At 38.4% G+C, this 21,798-nt stretch overlaps 1 protein-coding gene across 2 annotated transcripts in view; it reads right to left on the reverse strand.

Annotated features, from left to right (window-relative positions):
* LOC125917111 (conserved oligomeric Golgi complex subunit 3) overlaps nt 1–21,528 on the reverse strand; it is a 31,599-nt gene extending 10,071 nt beyond the window's left edge. Inside the window, exons 1-7 of one of the 2 annotated variants that reach the window (XM_049623372.1) lie at nt 19,774–21,528; nt 14,161–14,285; nt 12,326–12,415; nt 8,752–8,872; nt 5,599–5,687; nt 5,355–5,489; nt 279–354 (exon numbers count right to left, since the gene is read on the reverse strand). In XM_049623372.1, the coding sequence (XP_049479329.1) occupies nt 279–354; nt 5,355–5,489; nt 5,599–5,687; nt 8,752–8,872; nt 12,326–12,415; nt 14,161–14,223 (574 nt within the window). In that variant the 5' untranslated portion in view covers nt 14,224–14,285; nt 19,774–21,528. Of the gene's footprint in view, nt 1–278; nt 355–5,354; nt 5,490–5,598; nt 5,688–8,751; nt 8,873–12,325; nt 12,416–14,160; nt 14,522–19,773 lie in introns of those variants that run through there. The other variant, XM_049623373.1, reaches the window with a different exon arrangement.
* Nucleotides 21,529–21,798: the final 270 nt, after the last annotated feature.

Here is a 21,798-nt window from a genome sequence, read left to right on the forward strand (position 1 = left end):
CACATTGAAAAGCAGGTGTACAGAATCAAAGTGTTTCCATCTAAGCCACATTTCATTTTTAACTCGCGTGTGTGTATTTCTTAATTCTTCTTTCCTTGGAATGCTTTTTGAAATGCGGGTAGTGTTGGCCCATTAAGACCTGTCGGCTCCAAACTGCATCCCGCATCAACACAAACCACAGGAGGAGCAGGAAACCAACTCGAAGCTGTCAGAGACCATATAAATGCAAATTAATCAACATCCCAAAAAAGAAATCCCAAATAGTAAAATGTGAATACCTGGCTGGGCCCAAGGCTGCTGTGAAAGAGTATACTTGGGTCCTCCCTGACTGGCCATCGTCTTTAATGCTGAAACCTGGCAGATGAGACAAAAAGAAAAATGTCACCACTCTTGAAGGACACACAACACCATCTAAACCTATTAAAACGTAATGATAGTCAAAGGTGTAATCCTAAAAACTGCATCATAACGCATAATCCTTTCAACTAATAACACATTTTAAAAATTCTTTTGTGATTTTAAAGGCCTATGCTGTCTTGACTTTGTCCTGAACACCAATGTCCTGAGCATTTTACAGAAGGCAAAACTGAGGACCCAGGGAAATATGAACACAAAACAGGTCTTTTTTTAAGTGGATTACATTCGCATTAAATTATTATCGTATGCTGTTAGAAGAGTGTCACCCCAGCAGGACAAAATCTCCTTCACATACCTAGAAATGCTATTTTTACTTTATCACAGGCAGAGAGAATGTTATGAAGACAAACAGGACTTGATTTCAAGTAGCCTCAAAAGGCACACTCTACCAACCAGTGTTATAGGTAGACTTGGATGCCCACCTTTTACTCGTCTCCCTTTTCATTGCTCAGCCATCAGTACAGAGAAGCAAACCAAAAAAGTACATCTGGCTGCTTGGGCAAGTCTGTTCTTAAGACGGCAAATTATGGTGGGGCTAAGGCGTAGTTGGGGAAGGTGAAGGACAAAAACCGCATAAAACGTTTTTATTAATGGACTGTTAGGTGTCTGTGGTCCAGGCTCTGACCTTGGCCTCACTGTAGTCTCAGCAGAAAAATGTGAGAGCCAAGTCTTTCGAATAAAGAGGGCCACAAAAATATTTAGGCAGAAGATGGGCACAGACAGGACACAACATTAACTCCGATCCAAGCTCACACTCCTGACCACTCCAGGCCTTTGCTCATGCTGCCGGCTGTATAAAATCACCCCTTTCCTATGTCACTCAGCTCCTCTCTGTATCTAATTTTTATGGTGAGCTGCAGCTTTTAAAAACAAATCACATATAGGATTATAGATTAGACAATGCTAAAAGAGAAACATGTTCATGTTCAGTATATATTATCCAAAGTATTTCCCAACATAAATATGTAAACATGTTCATGGGTCTACATTTATAAAAATAGGAACACGGTGCTCGGACATCTTTTTCTTCCCCCACTTAACTCTAAATTCCGGACATTTTTCTGTGTCCAACAGTTAGGTTTTAATAGTAATGGCTTCCTGTTATTCCACCGATTATTCCTGAAGTTAATCAATTTCATAATGACATAAATGCTATAGGTTTAGACTGTATTAATTATTTTTATATTAAAAAGCAACACAAGCGTGTATCCCCATCTCTGTTGTCTAGGTAATATACTTATCTTTAGGTCAAAGTGCAAAGAGCCTTTTCTTCAAAAGTCTCCCCAATTAACCCTATCTTGTCCAAAAACCCTACGAGGTGAACACAGACCCATCACTGTCCCATGATGACACTGCTATACACTTCATCATGTTTACATATTTTCTATCTTAATTTCACATTGGGTTATATAACTCCTTGAGAACAAAAATTAAATTTATAGGTCAAATTCTGTCACATGCACTACAATCAGAAAAAAATTTAAATTTATAGTGTTGCTGCAGAAATTAATAATACTTCAGAGACAATATTAAGAATAAACTCAAAAAAAACAAAACAAAACAAAAAAAAAGAATAAACTCACAACACTGCAGTAAATTGCTTGAAAGAAAAATGAATATTGCCAAATACAATATCTTTAGCATAAACTGGTCCCACCAGGGGGAAACACCTTTAGCGTAGTTATAAACTGGAAATGTACTTCCTTTAAAATGCTTTCATTAGGATTTTTGCTAAAGGAAAACCTGATCTTCACATTTGTCATATTTTATTATAACATTTCTGCAGCATTTACAGAGTCTATTACAGAAATGATCTTCTGGTCCTCATAATACCCTTAAGCAGGGAAGAGGGATACAACAGCCATATCTCTGCTTGCAGACAAGAGAAAAGCAACGCTTGGTGAAAACTACCTTGCTACCATTTCACTCAGGAGGTGGCGGAAGGGGGTCTAGAGAGAGCTCAGCTTTCCTGAGTCAAAATTCTAGGCTCTCTATTATACCCATGACCAGTTCAACCCCTACTTAAAGGTTTGTTGCAAGCAATGTTCAGTACAATGGAATTCTAAAACAATAAGAAAAAGTATCATTTTTAAGTTGGACAGAAGATATCTGATCCAAATTGTTTTCATATGAACTTCTGTCTCCAACACTCAGAACAGTATTACATTCCCTTAAAGGTCACTCAAATAGTTACAGAAAAAGTTATTTTTCAAGGAGCCAAGAAATAGGGCAATAGAACATATATGTTCTTCTAGCATTTTTTTTTCTCAAGAAACTTCATTGATTGTACCAAAAAAAATCAGGGAGGATGTTTACACCAATCAGATTAAGAGTCTGTAGAAATGTTTGTCTTCTGTATATTGGGTCACTCTGCAAAACTTCAGTTTCTCAATCTGTGAAATGAAGATGTTTTACTTTCTCTAGGTGCCAGGAAGGTATTGAGAATTAATGAAAACAAAGCATCTCAACAAGCAGACCCAAGGAAGAAGCTGTCTAAACAAAAAGGCCAATTTACAACAGATGACAGGGAACCAGAATCATACCCAAGTCTGTAGGCTCAAAAACAAGTCTTCAGACAGCCTAAGAATGTTCTCTCCACTCACACAGTTTGTTTTATTATGCAAACCCATATATATTTTAAAAACCAGTCCAAACTTAAAAACAAGCTGAGAACATTTTGTCAATGAGGCTTACACCCAAATGGTAAAATACGGAGACCTACAAGCATACATCCAAATCAGAGATGAAATACGGTTTCCTTTCTGCACCTACGGATGCTGCTTTTCTTGCAATCATTCATCAAGGTACAATCACTGGCTGCCTTATAAAATGCCAACTATAATAAAAGAGGCACAAGATTCTGCACTTGCAGATTTACCCTTAAAGAAAATCATTTTAAAGTTTTAAAATCATTTATTCTGCCTCTGCTATTCTAGTAACATTCACCAGATAAGAAGTGAAAAATGTTTGGTTCACAAATTCGAAGAAGCAATGTCTTAAATGATCACATTTATCCGTGTGAACTCGAGTGCTTCCACTGTATGCCTGTGCGTGTGTACATCTTTGTCTCTGACTCACTCCACTCCAACAGGATGGGGGAAGGGACCTGAATTTGGAATAAGATAACATAAAAGGGATGCTCAGTCCTCTGAGCTGCAGTATCTACTAAATATTCTGACTGGGGTCTGAAGAGCGGTGAGGGACCGAGGTTGACAAAAGATAATGAGGCAACAGTGAATGATGTGAGCAAGGGCAACGCTGAGACTGAGCATGGGGGATGGGACTGACTTCTCAGTGATGTCCAGAGGCAGGGCCTTTCCCTCTCCAATCCCTCCATGAGTAGTGCATTTTAAAAGAGGTATCCCCGCTATAGATGTGTAGCATGTTCATGGAGAACCATTATATGATTCAGGCTTAGAATACATGTTTTCTACATAAAACCTCTTTTTTTTTTTTTTTAAGATTTTATTTTCATGTAATCTCTACACCCAACTTGGGACTCGAACACACAACCCCAAGATCAAGAGTTGCACGCTCCACCGACTAGGCCAGCCAGACACCCCATAAACCTCTAATTTAAAAAAAAAATGTTCAATGGGCACTGAGGAGGGCACCTGTTGGGATGAGCACTGGGTGTTGTATGGAAACCAATGTGACAATAAGTTACATTAAAAAAATAAAAATAAAAATAAAAAATGTTCATAGTGCCCAGAGCCTTCCAAAATGCACAATTACAGAGTTATACCAGATTTACCAAACCTATACTAACTCACTTAGACAGCCACATCAGTGAATTTATATTCTCTTGACTTCTACAAAGACTGCTTTTCCAGAAAATCCCTTTAATCCTAGATTTCATTATAATCCACTTGCTTATGTCAGAAGATTCATTCTGCTGCTCTGTTATTGCAGAATACTCACCTACAATATTTCCCATCAGTATTAACATGGATACTCTCCCAAAAATACAAACACATATAAGGGTACAATCTACACACACAAGGACAATTTCAGCAAAAACTATAATGACTTGCCTGTAAATAACAAAGTATCAATACTTGTGCCATTTTTTAAAATTCAAAACCCAGTAGGAAACATTTCTACCACCCTCCTTTTAAATTTATGTGGTGGGGGAAAAACACACATACTCCAAATACTTAACATGAATGGACTAAAATCCAGTAAACATGTACCATATGCCAATGATAAACAAAAGAGTAGCTTGACTGCTCTAACATTTCTGTATTTGCTTTTTTGGTATTTATTATTATTTTTAAAAACAAATACCTTCTGACTTTCAAACGAAAGTCACAGGCTTCAAGGAAAGTAGCGTTGATGGCCCCAGCAAAAAAATTTACTCATAGACAATTCACTTAGTTGACTCCTGGTCCTTTCAAAGATACGTCTGTCTCCCCAGTTTGGACTTAGGTAAGGAAATTTGAGATGAAAGGCTGTCATATTTTAATTCTTTTTATAATGTCCTCCAATACATGTCCAGACAGACAGCAGACGCTTAATAAATGAAAGCTAATTTCAAGGCTTTTTAAGCATTTTTATGAAGTCCTTCGTAACCGTACTCAAGTATTAAAACAAAATGAAACAACAACGACAAAAAAACCCGGTTAGGTCGAAACAGGAAAGTCAAAATAGCCATAATCTGATTTTTTCATTGCCAGCCTTAGCCAGCTGATGCATTTTGGCTAGGAGTCAATATTTGCACTCTTTCTCTTAAAAACCAAAAACTGTGTAAGCGTATCTAAAAGTCCAAACCAAAAAGCTTCCGTAATAGGAAACACGGTGATTTCCCAGACGGAATCATTAAGATTTGGGCTTACTAGTTGCTGTCTCCTGCCAGAGTTTTCACAAGAGAGTAATTCAAAAGGAAATCGAAGGGAGAATTCAAAATTACTTTAGCAAATATGCACCAAGGTCTCTACCTTTGTCATGAACTCCTCCAGCTGCTCTACAAACTGCTTGGTCTGCTGCTGAATAAACTGCTCACAGGCCGATTTCAGATGACGGTCTACATCTTTTTTAGAGTCAAGATAATGTTCTCTTATCTCAGGAGTACCCTTAAAAAGAAGATGACAATTTCCTCCTGTTTTTATGTGCCTGGAAATGACCAGACGTGTAAAGAATGCCGTTTATCTCCCGCCACCAATGAAACAGACTCCTTCTCACCTCCAACAAGAACTCTATCAAGGCGTTGTTGCTATTCAGCCTAAAAAATCTTGGGACAGTCATAGGGTTCAGGATTTTAAACGCTGCATCTGCGAAACAAAATTACTCATCCCGTGAACATGTACAGTTTTAAGAGAAAAGCCGAGTTACGGTTTCAGCGTGTTAATATACACTGGTTCTCTGTTACCACAAAGCAAGAGAAGTTTCATTTCTACCAACTCACCACCATGGATGGAGGAGCGTGAGATCAGCGGCAACCACAGCTACAGTACCCACCACACAGTTATTTTCCACAAGTCAGACTTGGGACATGACTATTGATCTCAATTAGTCATTTACAGAAAAAAAAAAAAAAAAAGAAAAGAAAAGAAAAATGATAAATGGTAATTGATACCTTAAAATTCCACTGCTTTACTTTTAGGGTAAAAAACAGGTTAAAAAAAAAAAAAAAAAAAAAAAAAAACAATTCATATACTTACCCAGCTTCATTTGTCAGGATCCTGCCTGGCACAGAAATTTATTCATTTGAAAAGCAGAGTGAATAAACTCATGTGTCAGCCAGAAAGAAAACACCAAAAGGACATATTTACCCCTCAACCTCCAGACTAACTAGAATCTACACAAAGCACTAACTGAGGTCTCATTGATGTTCAAATGCAATAAGACACAGTGTTAGTCATGAGAGGTTAGAGGTTTAAAGAGAGCAAGTATTCTTAAGTGACAGTAAGAAAAGACATTTCTTCGCTTTGCCACACGGCAGAAAGCAGAGCACGAAATGTTTCTAACCCTGGTTTTTACCAGTATACACACAGGGGTACTACTGCCCGCACCCTGATCTGACTGAAAAAGGCCTCTTTGTCACGCTCAGCACTGAGAGTAAAGCTTTGGTAAATGGCTCCTTGCTTCTGCTGTCTTTCCTACCAGATAACCTAAAAGACTGTGATAAATAGAATCAAATCAGTTTTGTAGGATTACACAGGCTTTATAATGTTTTAGGGAAAACATACTTTAAGCCAGCATTTGCTGGGGCGCCTGGGTGGCTCAGTCGGTTAAGCATCTGACTTCGGCTCAGGTCATGATCTCACGGCTCATGAGTTCGAGCCCCGCATCAGGCTCTGGGCTGACAGCTCAGAGCCTGGAGCCTGCTTCAGATTCTGTGTCTCCCTCTCTCTCTGCCCCACCCCTCACTTAACACTCTGTCTCCCTCTCTCAAAAATAAATAAACGTTAAAATAAAGAAATAAATAAATAACAGTATTTGCCAAAATCTCAGGGCATTTCATTTTCTCACACTTCACTGGGTCTATACTAGAACTAACTAAGCAGCAACAAATATGCATTAGAAATTAAGTGAAAGACTATATACTAATTTGGATTAAGTTAAAAAAAATTAAAAATTAAATAAAAAAAGAATTAGAAATTAAGTGAAAGAAAGTAGATCAGCCCTACTTTATCCCATCACTTAAAAACAGTTAAGGACCAGCAGCCCTTGGCACCCTTCAAGGTTAGAACACTATTCCCATGCCTCTCACTGAAAGGACAGAAGGGAATCAACTAGACTGGTTAGGGGATGGGAGCCTCTGATGAGAATAAGCTCTAAAAAAATTATTCATCCTATAAAAGCCAAAAGCCAGGAAACCTGGCTGCTGTTTAAAATAAAATTTAAAAAAAAAACAAAAACAAAAACAGGGGCACCTGGGTGGCTCAGTCCGTTAAGTGTCCAACTTCAGCTCAGGCCATGATCTCACGGTTCGTGGGTTCGAGCCCCACATCAGGCTCTGTGCTGACAGCTCAGAGCCTGGAGCCTGCTTCGGATTCTGTGTCTCCCTTGCCTTCTGCCCCTCCCCTGTTCATGCTCTGTGTGCATCTCTCTCTCTCAAAAATAAATAAATATTTTTAAAAATTATAAAAATAAATAAATCACAAAGTATATAAATAACACACAGGGTTACTATTCAAATTCCAACAGAACCAAAAGGTATTTTCTGTGGTGAAAAGGAGAGAGCACTAGGAAAAGAAAGAGTAAACTGTTCTAACATGGCTCATGATGAAACCACTTTGGTTCTCAGGTGAGTTACGTCAAGCCCACTATTTTTATAAGCGCAGTCATTAGGGAACTAAAAACCGGCTGCCTGTGCAAATCCTGTATCTGGAGTTCTCCTGAACCACAGAGTACAGGAAATCATCTGAGTAACTATTTTCTCAATTCCCCCAATACTCAAGAGAGAGATTCATTATATAAACAATGGCTTAAGGCACTGGAGCTTAATTCTCTTGGAAATGGTTAAGAAAAGATAAAATTTAGATAAATTTGTATGTAGGGGAAACTAGGGATATTCTTAGTACCGTATATCTTGAACCACTTAAGATCAACATCTTAGAAAATAACTATTTTGATCTTTTAGAAATGAGCTCTGTTAATCCAGTCAGAGACAAATCATTAGGATGGATGAATCATCTTTCCCAAAATGATTCAATGTCTATTAACAATTCAAAACTCCTATCCACATAATTATTTAACAACTAGCTGATTTAATAATACCAATTAGGCTTATTTATGCATCTAAGGCTTATAAAGCACTTTAACATACATTTTCATGCTTAATGATCTCAATAACCTCGTGAAGTTATCATGACAAGTTGATTCTGCTCATTTTCCCTGGGACAGAAAAGCTAAAACCCCCACCCAAGATCACACAAGAGCCAGGAAATGATGGGCCAGGAACAGAACCCAACTCTTTCAGACTCTTAGATAAGTACTCCTCCATTTTACCCAGCTGGCTTCCTGAATTTTCATGAACTGACAAACTCTACTCAGTGTTTAAAATCACTCCAATTAGCTGACACTGTAAGTAGCTGTTACACTGATTTTTCATTTTTTCACTGGTTATGGTAATATGTAGCAGAGTCAAAGAGAAGTAACGCTATATTACAAACTGAACTGCTCGGATACAGTTCCCTTCATAAGGAAAATATAGCAAGTTAGATGTAGTTAGGATGTTGACAGCTCAGCTTAGTACGAACAAGTAACAAGCTTAGCAAGCACAGCATGCAAAAACAATTGCAGATGAACATAAAATAAACCTATAACCTTTGCTGACACATTTGGACAGGTCAAACACACCCAACTGTGCCAGCCAGGACAATAAAGTACCTCTAGTTTTCTTGAGGTCCAGGGAAATTTCCTTAATGGTGAATTCGGTATGAAATGGAGCAATCTGTTCACGAAGGATCAAAAGGTGCTTAATTAAGAAAAGTTGTCCATCAATCTGAGTCTAAATTGTAAAACAGAAAAATGGATATCATCACAGATTAAATAAAAAACATAAAACACATGTGTTAATAATCAACATTAATCTACCTAAGTTCATGGCCCTTAACCTAACCGTATGTACCCATGCTCCCTTGGTGTGCAGTGAACTCTCCCCATATTACCCATGTTAGAACTCCCTGGAAAAATCTTGCTGCAAACCCTTACTAACACGGCCGTCCACTCTGTCAATCCAAGGAAGTAAATCAGACCAAAGGTTGTAAAGTCAACACATTTAGAAAAAGAAATCAAATCTACTTTAATTTGGTTCAGAAACAGAAGAGATGGAGTGACCCAACCTCAGCACGGAGTAGGAAGTAAAGTTCAAAGCATGAGCATGATTCCGACCTGAGCTTTCTGGCTTCTCATTAAGTAACAGGGCTCTCACTATTTGGTCAAAGTGGCTTCAATATCCCGAATATCAGAAATAATCACATTTACACAAAAATACAAAAGGAGCTTCCAAAGGCAGAAATGAGTTGGGGTTACCATTGTGGATTATCTTCCCACTGACAGAGCCTTGCCTGCCTACACCCTGAGAGTGGCTGCACCGGGCACTATCAACACTAGCCGAAGTATGGAAAGAGCCCAAATGTCCATCGGTGGATGAATGGATAAAGAAGATGTGGTATATATATATACAATGGGGGATTACTCGGCAATCAAGAAGAATGAAATCTTGCCATTTGCAACTACATGGATGGAACTAGAGGGTATTATGCTAAGCAAAATTTGTCAGAGAAAGACAAATACCATGACTTCACTCATATGAGGACTTTAAGATACAAAGCAGATGAACATAAGGGAAGGGAAGCAAAAATAATATAAAAACAGGGACGGGGACAAAACATAAGGAACTCTTAAATATGGAGAACAAACAGAGGGTTATTGGAGAGGTTTGGGGATGGGGGATGGGCTAAATGGGTAAGGGGCTTAGGGAATATACTCCTGAAATCATTGTTGCACTATATGCTAACTTGAATGTAAATTAAAAAATAAATAAATTTAAAAAAAAAGAGAGACAGAGAGAGCGGCCACATGGGCATCTTCCCTGTTAGGCCCTGTCCGGAACGGTCTTGATTCCAACTTTATTGCCAAAGCTCAGACCCAATCCTGAAACAGTGAAAAATGATAACTTTCATTTCAGGAAAATGTCTGTATATTAACAAAAGCAAGGCTGTGTTTGCTCGTTCTTGCTGCCTACTCAAGATAGAATTTTACTTTGAAAATATTTCTAATGATGTTACACTATACTAGGAAAAGAATAAAGTCCTTCAGTAAATAATAAAAATTTTAAAGGGGTTATTAAGCAAAGTAACTCCTCTCTGGTTTCTCTCTCTCTTCCCTCCTTCTAAATAAACCCATAATCAATATAGAAGTATGATTTATTGATGGAAACTCACTTTGCACTCTGGCACACAGAGCATTAAATAAGCAGGAAACATTCTGAATACTTGCTCTATTTTTCAAAAAACTAACAACTCCAAGGGGCAAAAATAGTACAATATAGATTGACTTTACTACAGCTGTTATCCAGTGAATGGTACCATGTTAGTAATTTACTGATACACTAGGTGCTCAATTTAAAAGTACAGAAGAACAATTTCTTGCCTTAAAAAGCCAACGCATTAAGTGATCATTTTCTTGAAAGGCAAAAGTGCAAACTCCACAATGACAATAAATTAGCTAATGCTTACCAAATAGAGGGCTTCCTCATACATACTTAAACCCCTTATAATATGTAGGAAGCAAAGCTAGATAAAATAGGACAGCCTCACAGGCCTCACAGGGTAAGGACTGAAGAATCAAAAAGCCCTTCATACTTCCCTTTAAAAAGAGAACAGTGGTATAAGACCTAAGTCGATACACTTATTTTTAAATTAGGTCATTTTTTTTCTCCCGATGATCTAAGAAACACATGCCCATGCTAGAAAATCTTGAAAATAAGAAAAGTATAGAGAAAAGAAGGGAAAATCATCCACAGTCTCCCAAAAGCTTTCAAAAGCGTTTTCACTAAAGTCCTAATGTATATCTGGTTTGTATCCTTTTTTTTTTTGCCTTAACATATCTAAGTTGAATGTTATTGCTTCATTAAAAATTTAATGGTCGTGTAACAGTCTACTATATGGAACATGCCACAATTTATTTAACCATTTACCTAATATTAGAATGTTTTTCCTGATTTCATGTATTATAGGAAATGTGAGAGCTCAGACTTAGAAACACTTTTTAAAACTTAAATCTGCCTGTCTACAACTAACTTTCCATCCTCTTTCTAGCAAACAAAAATTGTAACCTTCCATTCCACGAGTGGGAGAATGAAGTTGTCACAGAGGTACAACTTTCCTAGCAATAGAACCCCAAATTCTTTGGTGGGAAGCTGTGTGTGTGTGTGTGTGTGTGTGTGTGTGTGTGTGTGTGTGTTACCCTAATTTATCTAAAGCCTTGAAGACTCAAGCAGCCAAAAAGGTTTCCCTGAAAACACCTCCCACAGCTCCCTCCCCCTGGGTAACAGGTATTTTAACAGAGGGTTAAACAGAGCAACATTTCTGACCAGGCTGTAAAAAATTCTCAGAGGCCTTCAGCCCCAGATCCCTTCTTGATTAAAAACTAAGTCACAAAGTCATGGCAACTACTTCCAGTCATGCAACCCATGGGCCACAACTGTCTTCCAAATTGACTTAGTAGATTTCCTCTGCTCAACAATTTAAAACCATCACTGAAGGATGATTATAAATTGCTACATTCCCTTGAAAACACAGTTTTGGTCTTCCAGGGAAACAGGAATCTACTACCTTCCCAGTTTCTAAGAGTATAGTAAGAAACTTTTATCCTACAGAATGTATAACCTAAGTATCATTTTTGGTACTTGAGCAAAATTGGCACTCTTTTATACAGCGTAGTCTTTATTTAGCACTATAACAAAATACAACTGAACCTTGAACAACATGGTTTGAACTGCGCTGGTCCACTTACACACGTGCATTTTTTAGAGTACATAATGTAAATGTATTTTCTCTTGCCCATGATTTTCCTAATAACATTTTCTTTTCTCTAGCTTATTTTATTCTAGGAATACAGTACATAATACATATAACATACAAAATGTGCTAATTGACTATGTTATCAGTCACTAAGGCTTCCAGTCAACAGAAGGCTATTTATTAGTAGTTCAGTGTTCGAGGAGTCAAAAATTCTACATGTATCTTCAACTTCGTGGGGGGACCTGTGCCCCGTAACTCCTGTGCTTTTCAAGGGTCAACTGTTCTAGCTTCTCTTAAAGGGCCTCAAAATTAAATCACATTAAACAAACATATCCTACTGCCAACACGGCTTTAAATTTCTGCGCCTATAAATAAATGCTGTATTGAACAGTATTATTATAGGTAACAAGATTTCACCTAACACTTCATCAAACCTTGTTTTTGCTGATAGACTCTGATGCTCCAAGTAGTGACTGAATGCAGGCAGACAAGGCTTCCTGGGACAATCCTTGGAACACTGCCCTCTGGTGAAATAAAAGAAAAACATTACCCTGAAGTATTTCACAACACAGGAAAAAGAAAAAATGGAAGCCGAGTACAACGAACAATGAATGCTTGCTTACCCTCAATATAGCTGAATTAAGTTATATTACTGGCAATATTCCCCCTGGCATTTCCTACTCCTATTCCTATTTCTAGACCAATACATGCTTTTGTAATGTGCATCTCTCAAGACACTCATGTGACCCTCCAACATCTCCTTAGCACCTATTTCATGCTAGGCTCTGTGCTAAATGCTGGATGCACAGTGGTGGGTGGACAAGGCAGATGTGGTTCTGACCCCATGGAGCCCTGACTTCAATATGTTGGAGGCTTTTTTTTTTAACTCAATAAAACCAACTTTAAAACAAAGGCTCAGTCACCCAAGTTCTAAAAAATGTATCTCTATGCGGGGGTTGGGGGGAACATACACACCCCCTATGAACTATATTCTTAAGAAACAGTAGCATTTGGACAATTAATTGTCTGTTGTATTTAATCGCTTTTTTCTTCATATGCTACTGGAGTTGTTACACAGTTTAATTTAAAGTAAAACCACTGAATTTTAGGGATGCCTGGCTGGCTCAGTCAGAGGAACGGGCAATTCTTAATCTCGGGGTTGTGAGTTCAAGCCCCATGTTGGGTAGAGATTACTTAAATAAAACTTAAACAAAACAAAAAAACACTGAATCTTACATTTCAGCAGCAAGTTCCTAACAGTAAATAAATATAGACAAATAATCTGTCAAGATTGATAATCACCCACCACTATGCATCTACATTAATCGTATCATTAAACATTCTGGAATGTGTACAATAACTCTTACCTAAAATCAATGCAACGTTTAAGTTGGTGCTTAAGGGAAAAAAAAGTACTGCTAATTTCAGCAAACAACGAAAATTAATCCCATGATTAGAAACACATGCAACCTTAGGGGCGCCTGGGTGGCGCAGTCGGTTGGGCGTCCGACTTCAGCCAGGTCACGATCTCGCACTCCGTGAGTTCGAGCCCCGCGTCAGGCTCTGGGCTGATGGCTCAGAGCCTGGAGCCTGTTTCCGATTCTGTGTCTCCCTCTCTCTCTGCCCCTCCCCCGTTCATGCTCTGTCTCTCTCTGTCCCAAAAATAAATAAATGTTGAAAAAAAAAAAAAAAAAATTAAAAAAAAAAAAAAAAAAAAAAAAAGAAACACATGCAACCTTAATAGTACTTATCAAGGATGCTGATTTAAATGGAGTACAAAACTAAAGTAGATGCATTTAATAATAAATTTAATACTAAATGTACATTATGCCCATGTGACACTGGACATATCACTTAACCTTTCTGCATGTCTTTTTCCTTATCTATAAACTAAACTAAAACAGATGACTTAACTAGTAGTTTTAAACTTATATGTGGTCATAGGTCCCTATGAAAAGCAATAAAAGCCATAACCCTTCTCAGAAAGACACAAATATAAACATACATACACAATTTTGCCCACAATCTCAAGGTGTTCACAGACTCCCTAAAGGCCACTAGTGAATTCTAAGGTTCTAAAGAATGCACAGGTTAAGAATTCCTAACTTAGACTCATCTTAAACCTACCTCTGTACTGAAAAATCGTATGATTTGAATTTGATACCAAACAAAATACTACATCGATATCTTAAAATAAAATTAAAATTAAAAAATTTCACGTGAAACAGCAAGCAATTTACACTAAAGATACAAGAATTTACACACATACATCTATGCATCTGTACAATTTGGAGAGACACACAAGAGTTCTTCGAACTGTAGGATACCACATTCCATGAAGATCTGCTGGAGAAATTGTCGTCTGTGGTCTAGGATTGAGGGATTCTGTTGAACCTAAAAATCCAAATGGAAAAGACACATTCCATACACTACATACGTCTTACTTGCATGGCAACTGTAACCTGTTTGTTCTCTTTAGTTATCAATACCTAGGGGCATCCATTTTTTCTAGATTTTCTTCACCTTTAATCAAGAATGCCAAGGGGGGTACCTGGCTACCTCAGTCAGTAGAGCATGGAACTCCTGAATTCATAAGTTTGGGCCCCATGTTGGGGGTAGAGTTTACTTAATTAAAAAAAAAAAAAAAAACATAACAAGAAAGCAAGAAAGAAAAGAAAAAGAAATCTTAAAAAAAAAAAAAAAAATCCCACAGGAACCCCCGAATCGGTGATAGCTAAGATTTAACACAGTAAGAATACACATGAATATGTGTGTGTGTGTGTGTGTGTGTGTGTGTGTGTGTGTATACCTCATATATATGCTTAACTCAAATAGCTATGCCCAAACTGTGATCAATAATCTTTATGGAATAAATGAACAGTATATACACATTATACAAAAAGGAGGTAGACCTGTGAGTAGTCATGGGGAAGCAAGTGGGAGCCTACGGAGGTGGGGGAATGACAAGAAAACAAAGCAATGTTAAACAGGAAAATTAATCAAAGCTGGTTTGCCTGACAACCTGCCTTCCATGATCTAAGCTGTATCACTTACAGGCCTCCTCAGTCTATCCATTTCCCAAGTGAAGAGAATTATCCCCCCTCTTTCCAAGACAGGTCAGACACCAGTAAGGGTGAGGAGATGGAGGGGGGCTTGGTTGGCTTTGTAAGGAAAGCACAATCACTTCAGCTCAAGAGACCAGAGTTGAAATGAGCCACAAAAGCAGAGCTAAGATAATACTTTGGAGCAAGAGGGAAGAGTGAAATAAGGGCTGGGTATGAGAGGACATTAGGAAACTTTATTGAATGTTTTAATGCAATAATGGTTTATGGTTATGTAAGAGATGTCCTTACTTTCTGGAGAGATGACGAAATGCTCAAGAGTAAACTGGCAATGATGTCAATAATTTAAAGTCATCAGCAAAAGATTGGGGCACCTGGCTGGCTCAGTCAGAGAAGCAGGTGGCTCTTGATCTTGGGGTCATGAGTTTGAGCCCAGCACTGGGTGTACAGATTACATAACTAAACTTTAAAAAAATATAAAAAATAAAATGATTAGCAAAAGAATATATGTATATGTAATGTGATAAAATATTAAGTCTTGAATCCAGGTGGTGGGTACTGGTACGCACTGTTCATTGTATCATTCTTTCTACTTTTCTGTATATTTGAAATCTTTTCAATAATAAAAAAAATAAAAGGATAGCCAAGCAAAATATAATTCCTTTTTTTAAAAAAGAGCCAGAACTGCCTAGGCTTAGGAGGAGATCCGGAGATTACGGTATATAGATTTATGAGCAAAAACAAAGAGGAGAATATCGTAGGTCAGTGCTTTCATTTTATAATTCTGTAAGCTTAAGTTTTTGTTTTTCAAAAGCATGTAATACTTGTGTGATTTTATTTATTTATTTTTCTGGTATTTTTATTTATTTTTTTAATTTACATCCAAGTTAGTTAGCATATAGTGCAACAATGATTTCAGGAGTAGATTCCTTAAGCCCCTTACCCATTTAGCCCATCCCCCCTCCCAAAACCTCTCCAGTAACCCTCAGTTTGTTCTCCATATTTATGAGACTGTTTTGTCGCCCTTTCTGTTTTTATATTATTTTTGCTTCCCTTCCCTTATGTTCATCTGCTTTGTATCTTAAACTCCTCATATGAGTGAAGTCATATGATATTTGTCTTTCTCTGACGAATTTTGCTTAGCCTAATACCCTCTAGTTCCATCCACATAGTTGCAAATGGCAAGATTTCATTCTTTTTTGATTGCCGAGTAATACTCCATTGTATAGATGTACCATATCTTCTTTATCCATTCATCCATCAATGGACATTTGGGTGCTTTCCATACTTTGGCAATTGTTGGTAGTGCTGCTATAAACATTGGGGTGCATGTGTCCCTTCGAAACAGCATACCTGTATCCCTTGGATAAATACCTACTAGTGTAATTGCTGGGTCACAGGGTAGTTCTATTTTAATTTTTTGATGAACTTCCATACTGTTTTCCAGAGTGGCTGTACCAGCTTGCATTCCCACCAGCAGTGCAAAAGAGATCCTCTTTCTCCACATCCTCGCCAACATCTGTTGTTGCCTGAGTTGTTAATTTTAGCCATTCTGACAGGTTGAGGTGGTATCTCATTGTGGTTCTGATTTGTATTTCCTGGATGATGAGTAATGTTGAGCATTTTTTCATGTGTTGACTGGCCATCTCGATGTCTTCTTTGGCGAAGTGTCTATTCGTGTCTTTTGCCCATTTCTTCACTGGATTGTTTTTTTTGGGTTGTTGAGTTTGATAAATTCTCTATAGGTTTTGGATACTAACCCTTTATCTGACATGTCGTTTGCAAATATCTTCTCCCATTCCATCGGCTGCCTTTTAGTTTTGCTGATTGTTTCCTTTGCTGTGCAAAAGCTTTTTATTTTGATGAGGTCACAATAGTTCATTTCTGAATACTTGGGTGACTTTAAAAGCCCCTCTATGGGGTCTTACTTTAAAATATCTATATGAAGTTCCTTAAAAAGAACAAACTAGACAAATTTTATCAAAGAATATTTAGGAGATTAAGTATCTATAGTTGTGCTAAGATTAGGTCTGTAAGATCCCTCCTTCAAAATAAAGAGCCAAAACATTACCCCCAAATAAAAGTTTAGTGAAACAAATCTATGTTAAGTACTTTAAAATACCGTACTTTAAGTACTGGCTTGTTTATTTTTTCACTTTCCTGTGAAAAATAGTTAGCATTAAAACAACCGATGCAGGGAAAGTTTACTTGCCTGGCAAACCATCAAAAGGCAAGTGTCTACTAGCTGCCCCTTCTGAAGAGCAGAACAAAGCCAAGTAACAGGGCTTCTCCCTCAGCCTCCGGCAGTCTTCCTCCAGCGTCGTCTCTGAGCCCACCCTCCTCTCGCCCGCTCTACGCAGAGAATAGAGCCTGTGCTTTTGAAGACACTGATAATCAGCCTCTCCACACAACGGTCCCTCGCACTGGCCCAGACACCTAGTTCTACTACGTGAACACCATGTTGTTCAAAGTCCTCACTTTGGAGGCTTCTCATTCTCACTTCCAGCGCACTAAGAAACCAAGAACCGAGAAAAGTGATTATCCTCTTTTTTTGCTCCCCGTGCCACCTGACTCAGTCTTGCTTTTTTCATCCCAAATTCTATCACCACTCTAAGTACCATCAACAATCATACAGACAACCACATGGTTGCCCCTGACCTTCCGAATTCCAAAGACCTTCATTTCCATCCCTGCACCCCCAACCCCATAGACAGATGTTCTCAAGACTTCCTTTCAGAAGTACTTTATTCCTTTCTATAGACTTTATTACTCCAAACGATTCCACCTCTTAATTCTTAAAACCTACCATCCCACTCTGACCACAGTATCGTTGTGATGTCCTATTTCTCACCTGTTCACCCAAACTACCTGCCAACCCCTCCTCCTTTGGCTTTAATCACACCTTATCCTCTCGCTCTCTTCTGACCTCTCTGGCTATTCTTCCTCAGTTCGCCCAGAATACTCCATTTTGCTCCTTAACGTCAGCGTCTGTTAAGGTTCTCTCTCAGGTTTACTTTTCTCTCTCTCTCTCTCAGATTTCTGTTATTATCACTCTATTCTCAGCGCCGGGGTGATCCTATACAAGCCCACAGCATCAAGCACTCCACTGTCTTTATCTCCAGATCAGTCCTCCTCTTTACAGCTCTAGAGCAGTACTGTTCCAACAGAAATACAATGTGAGCGATAGATGGGACACATTAAAATGCCACATTAAAAAAAGTAAAAAAAAAAAAAAAAAAAAAACCACAAATGGAATGAGTTTTAATATAGTTAGCCCAATATATTTAAAATATCATCACTTTAACATGTAATCAAGACAGAAATTACCAGTAAGGTACTTTCCATTCTTTATTTCATATTAAGCCTGAGAAATTTGGTATGCATTTTATATGCTAACAGCATATTCAGATGAGCCACATTTCACATGCTCAATGGCAGGCGGCTACCATATTGAACAGCACAGCTCCAGGCTGATATACACATGGACCCTACCAAGTCTTCCTCAGCCCCCACATCTAGGATGTCATCAAATTCTATTGACTCAAGCTTTTAACTGTATGTCTCATCTATAAACTTCTCTCCATCCCTCATTAGTACCCTGGTTCAAATCACCTTTAACTTTCAAATGGAAAACAAAACAGTCTCCTAACTAGTCTCTACAGTTCTGCCAACAATACCTTATTTACTTTAAGGCCAGGCATGGGTAAAAGAATACAGACTCTACTGGGGGAAGGGAAAATGTACAAGACCAGGATTGGCAAGACAGAAATGTCATCTAGTTTTCCAGTAACTCTTGAAAAGGTTTTCTAGGACCAAGAGGTATACTAAGACATGGCACAGGTTCTATTTCAGAGGAGAAAATTTTAGTCTCTCTTCCTATGGGGCAAGCATGAGAAAATGGCTTTGCCAGGGAGGGAATACCCAGTCTGCTTGGCAGTCTGGCCTTAAGGTATCAACTGTTCATAGAATAACCCACAATACCTGATGATGCCCTGAACCTGGGAACATGGACGCAATTGGGATCCTTGAAAGGTTCCCACTCTCACTATCCCAATCCCACGCTGTCCTGGGCTCCATGACGAGCTGAGCTTCACTACCCCTGTTAGAGCTAGAAGGAGAGACAACAAACCAGCTCGCTGTCTACATTAAACTCATGAGAATCCAGGATGATTCTTGGACAATTCTGCTCCCTGCGATAAATGCACCATAGTCCAAGCTATCCCATACATTTCAATCAGTATTTTATCCCAGTCCCAGGCACTCAATATATTTACCAAATGCAAATCAGGTGGTACAATTATGCCAACATGCTCTACTACCAAGAAGTTCAAAGTCCGCGAGACTGACACCTATCTGGCCTGCTGTATCTGCTCCTTCCCTACAAATAACCTATACCCAAACATACCAAACCGCTTGACTCCCCCAAAAGCATCCACGGTCTTCCATTCCTGCATGCCTTCTTCCGTGCTATTCTGTCTTTAACCTTACTCCACCTGGCTTCATTCTTGCCTTTATAAACAGCAGAGCTTTCAGACACAACACCTCTCACTGAATTCACTTTCTTGCACTCAAAGCTTCGTAATTTTGATGCCCTTCATCCATGATCCAAGAGTGTCCTGTGTATACCTTTGGGCATATCACCACTGAATTACATCTGTGGCTTATCAATCTCCCCCCCCCACCCCCACCCCCGCCTGCTCAAGTGTGGGCTCCTCAAAGGCACATAAACTGTTTCTCATTTCTCATGTCTGGAACATGACAAGGCCTCGATAAAAGTTTAAGTGAATAAATAAAAGTTGGAGTTAAACATCATAACATACCAGATTTTGTTAGATTATTAGACTCTGTTTCCTCTAACTGAACATCTGAAAACGAAGCTTCCGAAGGTACCTTCTTCTGTTCATCTTTTAAACTTTGTGCAATTTGCTGTGTAAAGAAATCAGAAACAAAATTAAAGTGTAGTTTTCAGCTGTATTTTGCAACATGAACACGTTCTTTCCAAAAAGCTAAAAAAAAATCTAGTTAATAAATGAATGGACTAATGAAACTAAGGCAAAACAACCCATGGAAATTAAAAAGTTGAATTAGTATAGAGCGTCCCCATTCCCGTAAACACATACATAGCCTTCTGTGAACCACTAATCTCAGAACCATTACCAGGTATTTGCTGAAGGGTCAAATACACGAGCCTCCTATAGGAAGCTACTTTCAACTTGATGTTTAGAAACAAACTTTAAGATTGGACACATTCTGAATGTCAGAAATGCTTTATCAAGTAACTGGCCAATTCAAACAACTCATTTTCTCTCTATGAGAGAATAGGTACAGTAAGCTATTTTTCAAACAGATTATTAAAAATTAGCTTATGCACTGAGACTATTCAACCCTTCTTCACTGCCTAAAGAATAACATCAAATACACACAGGTCACTAACTACTAAGTAATGAAAACTTCACTAGTTTACATGTCCACCTTTATAAAAGTGGAAATACACAGAAATGGAGACTAACAGACACTTAGCTACTGACAAAAGGAATGGCCAGAGAACTATTTGGGAGACAGACTCCGGGCCAGTCCTCTTACTCTGCGTGCAGAAACCAGAAAGTGTAGCTAACCCCTAAATGGCACATAGATGTCACAGCAAGATCACCTTCTACCCCTACCCCTCACCAAAAGAAAAACAAAGCAAACATTTACTGCAAGTGGTGTCCTTAAACCAAAAGGTCTACACAAGAAAGCATCAGGATACTGGCCATGTGATGACTGAATAAACATACTAAATGTGTCACTAAATTACAGTGAGGGGGGCTTTAGTAAACCTCATCACCTAATGGTCTATTAGACAGATTACAAGATTACATCTGTGTGCCATTTAAGGATTAGCTACACTTTCTGGTTTCTGCACCCAGAGTAAGAGGACTGGTCCGGAGACTGTCTCCCAAATAGTTCTCTGGCCATTCTTTTTGTCAGTAGCTAAGTGTCTGTTAGGTCTCCATTTCTGTGTATTTCCACCTTTATAAAGGTGGAAATGTAAACTAGTGAAGTTTTTGTAGTTAGTGATCTATATGTTACAGACATTGGTATGTCTGTAATATAAAACTACTATAAAGAAGACAAGGAAAGGAGGGGAACAAGGGAAAGATACAATTCCACAGATTGGGCTGAGCAACAGATCTAGTTTTTGTTATATACACTTTGTGGGCTTCAAAACCAAGGTAACTTCTGTACATGGATTATTGATTGGTTCCCTGGAATTATTAGCAGTATCCAAACACCAAAAGAATTCCTACCATGAGCCTGCAGAATAAGAAAAGGTGGGCAATAAACTAACAGCCCCAATACTACATGCCCTTCCTATCATGTATCTGATCCCTGCATGGTTGATTTTACATATTATTAAAAAAAAAAAAGTACTATGCAAACAATATAACTACCCAATATATAAATTTAAGGAGAAATCAGGAGAAGGGATGAAAAGTTGAGGAGAATATTCTTAAAATAGGTTAGGGCATTAAACCAAATAGCCTGGTATATTTCAAGCCTGTTAGCTTTAAAACAAACACACTTCTTCGTATACTTCTTTGCTCTGTCAGCCGACAGGTTCCAAGAGCAAGAACCCCCGATAGCTATGAGCACACCCAGCACCTAAACTTTGTTTGCTAATTCTTTTCTCCAATAAAAGAAGCCAGGACTCCTTGGAGAAATGGCTGACTCTAGGGCTACGACAGGAAATAGGCAAGATGTGCCTGGAGCCGCGAGATAAGGAAGTGTTCAAAAAACACACAAACAAACCTATAAGCCGGGGATCTGTCAAAGGGACCCAGGAACCAAGTGAAAGAGCTCCC

This window comes from Panthera uncia, unplaced genomic scaffold, assembly GCF_023721935.1.
Source record: "Panthera uncia isolate 11264 unplaced genomic scaffold, Puncia_PCG_1.0 HiC_scaffold_1498, whole genome shotgun sequence".
NCBI lineage: Eukaryota > Metazoa > Chordata > Mammalia > Carnivora > Felidae > Panthera > Panthera uncia.